General features: G+C 34.4%; 1 protein-coding gene across 1 annotated transcript; it reads left to right on the forward strand.

Annotated features, from left to right (window-relative positions):
• Positions 1-1,666: 1,666 nt before the first annotated feature.
• Positions 1,667-2,233, forward strand: LOC127095177 (secreted RxLR effector protein 161-like). Its single transcript, XM_051033904.1, has one exon. It carries the CDS (start codon positions 1,667-1,669, stop codon positions 2,231-2,233), a length of 567 nt encoding a protein of 188 aa, XP_050889861.1.
• The last annotated feature ends 337 nt before the right edge of the window (positions 2,234-2,570 follow it).

A 2,570-nucleotide genomic window follows, 5' to 3' on the forward strand; every position in this document is an offset into this window, starting at 1 on the left:
TTTCATTGGACTATCTTTTTGCGTAGTAAAAATGAGACTATTTCAGCTTTCACATCTTTTGCAAAGTTATCCCAAAATAAATTAAGTTCAAACATAGTTTCTATTTGAAGGGATCATGGAGGTGAATTTCAAAACCACGTCTTTGAAGGTTATTGTGATAAACATGGCATTGAACATAGTTTTTCCGCTCCAAGAACTCCACAACAAAATGGTTTTGTGAAGCGCAAAAACAAAATTTTAGAGGAGTTGGCAAGAACTATGATCAATGAGAGTAGTGTACCAAAATATTTTTGGGCTGATGCTATTAGCACGATGTGTTATGTTTTAAATAGGATACTTATTCGTCCTTTTTTTAATAAAATACCTTATGAACTTTTGAAAGGTAGAAAGCCAAATTTATCACACCTTCATGTCTTCAGATGTAAATGCTTTGTCTTAAATAATGGTAAGGATAACCTTGGGAAGTTTGATGCAAAAATTGATGAAGGTATCTTTCTTGGATACTCTCAGTCAAGCAAAGTTTATAAAGTGTACAATAAGAGATTACTTAGTGTTGAAGAGTTCGTGCATGTTACTTTTGATGAATCTTATCATAGAAATGTTGGGAAAGGTATTTATTTTCATGATGCAGGTGTATCTTCAGAAGACATGCTCAAACACCAAAAAAGGAATTGATCATCCTGAAGCGGTGAAAATTGAGGAGGAGGAAGATGATAATTCTGAAAAGGAGAAGGATGAAAGTATAACTAAAGTGGATAATATTCCTTTGGCTTGGAGGTCTTTCGAAGACCATCCAATTGAAAACATTTTTGAAGATATCACCAAAGGCATGAAAACACGCTTTAAGCTAAGTAATTTATATTATCACTTTGCTTTTGTTTCAAAAGTTGAACCTAAAAACACAAAAGATGCATTGATTGATGAGCATTAGTTAATGACCATGCAAGATTAGTTAAATCAGTTTTTAAAAAATGATGTGTGGGACCTTGTCCCACCTTCTCGATATCATTAAATCATTGGCACTAAGTTGGTTTTTCGAAATAAACAAGACGAAAACGATGTGATAACTAGGAACAAAGTCCGCCTAGTGGCTTAAGGATATAACAAATAGGAGGGCATAAATTATGAGGAAACTTATGCTCTGGTTGCCCGCCTCGAGGCTATACGCCTTTTACTAGCATATGCATGTTATAAAGACTTCAAATCATTTCAAATGGATGTGAAAAGTGATTTCCTTAATGGCTATATAAACGAGGAAGTGTATGTTTCACAACTTCCCGGTTTTAAAAATCACGAGTATCTGAATCATGTTTTTAAACTAAAGCGAACTTTGTATGGTCTCAAACAAGCCCCTAGGGCTTGGTATGAGCGACTTAGTAAGTTCTTACTTGATCAAGGATACTCTAAAGGGAAGGTAGGTACAACATTTTTCATTAAGCATAAAGGAAAACATCCTCTTCTAGTTCAAATTTATGTTGATGACATTATATTTGGTTCTACTAACATGTAACTGATCAAAGAATTTTCTAAGCTTATGCAAAGCGAATTTGAAATGAGTGTAATGGGGGAGTTGAATTACTTTATCGGACTTCAAATCAAGAAGCTCAAAAAAGGAACATTTTTGTGCCAAACTAAGTATTGCCAAAAGTTGTTTAAACGCTTCATAATGGTAGATGCAAAATCAATTGACACTCAAATGCCTACAAATGGAAACTTGGACAGGGATGGAAACGATAAGGATGTTGACGTTCAAAGGTATAAAGGTATGATTGGATCACTTTTATATCTTATTGCATCTAGGTATGAAATTATGTTTAGTGTATGCATGTGCGCTCGATATCTATCCACTCCTAAGGAATCACATTTTAAAGCTGTAAAGCATATCCTTAGATATCTTCATGGTAATTTTAAGTACGGGCTTTGGTTTTCCAAGGGTAGAGATTGTAGTTTGGTTGGTTACTCTGATTCTGATTTTTCCGATTGCAAATTGGATAGGAAGAGTACTAGTGGAACTCGCCACATCCTTTTTAACTCCTTAGTTAGTTGGCATAGCAAGAAGAAAGTCTATGTTCCTTTGTCAACTGTAGAGGCAGAATACATCGTATCCGGTAGTTGTTGTGCTCAAATTTTATGGCTCAAACAACAACTACTTGAATTTCATATTAAACTTCAATGTATTCTGATAATGTGCGGTCAATCTAACCAAAAATCCAGTGCTACATTCTCATACTAAACACATTGAGATACGTCACAATTTCCTACGAGACAATGTTGGAAAAGACGATGTCGTGTTTGAGCCCGTTGATAGTAAAAATTAACTTGCCGATATTTTTACAAAACCTCTTGCGACTAAGCTTTTTTTCAATATTCGTCGGGAACTGGACATTCTCAATATCTTAAACTTGCCTAATATATGTTGATGCATACACTCTTTGTATTTGCTTTTAACCCTCTTTTGAATGTTTTGGGTCAGTTGAGTGCGTTCTTCGTCTATCATCTTATGAGGTAATATCTTTCTCAAATTATCTCTTGTTCTTATTTTGGTTTTGTTGCTTATTATTATTCGTTTA

This window comes from Lathyrus oleraceus, chromosome 6 (assembly GCF_024323335.1).
Source record: "Lathyrus oleraceus cultivar Zhongwan6 chromosome 6, CAAS_Psat_ZW6_1.0, whole genome shotgun sequence".
NCBI lineage: Eukaryota > Viridiplantae > Streptophyta > Magnoliopsida > Fabales > Fabaceae > Lathyrus > Lathyrus oleraceus.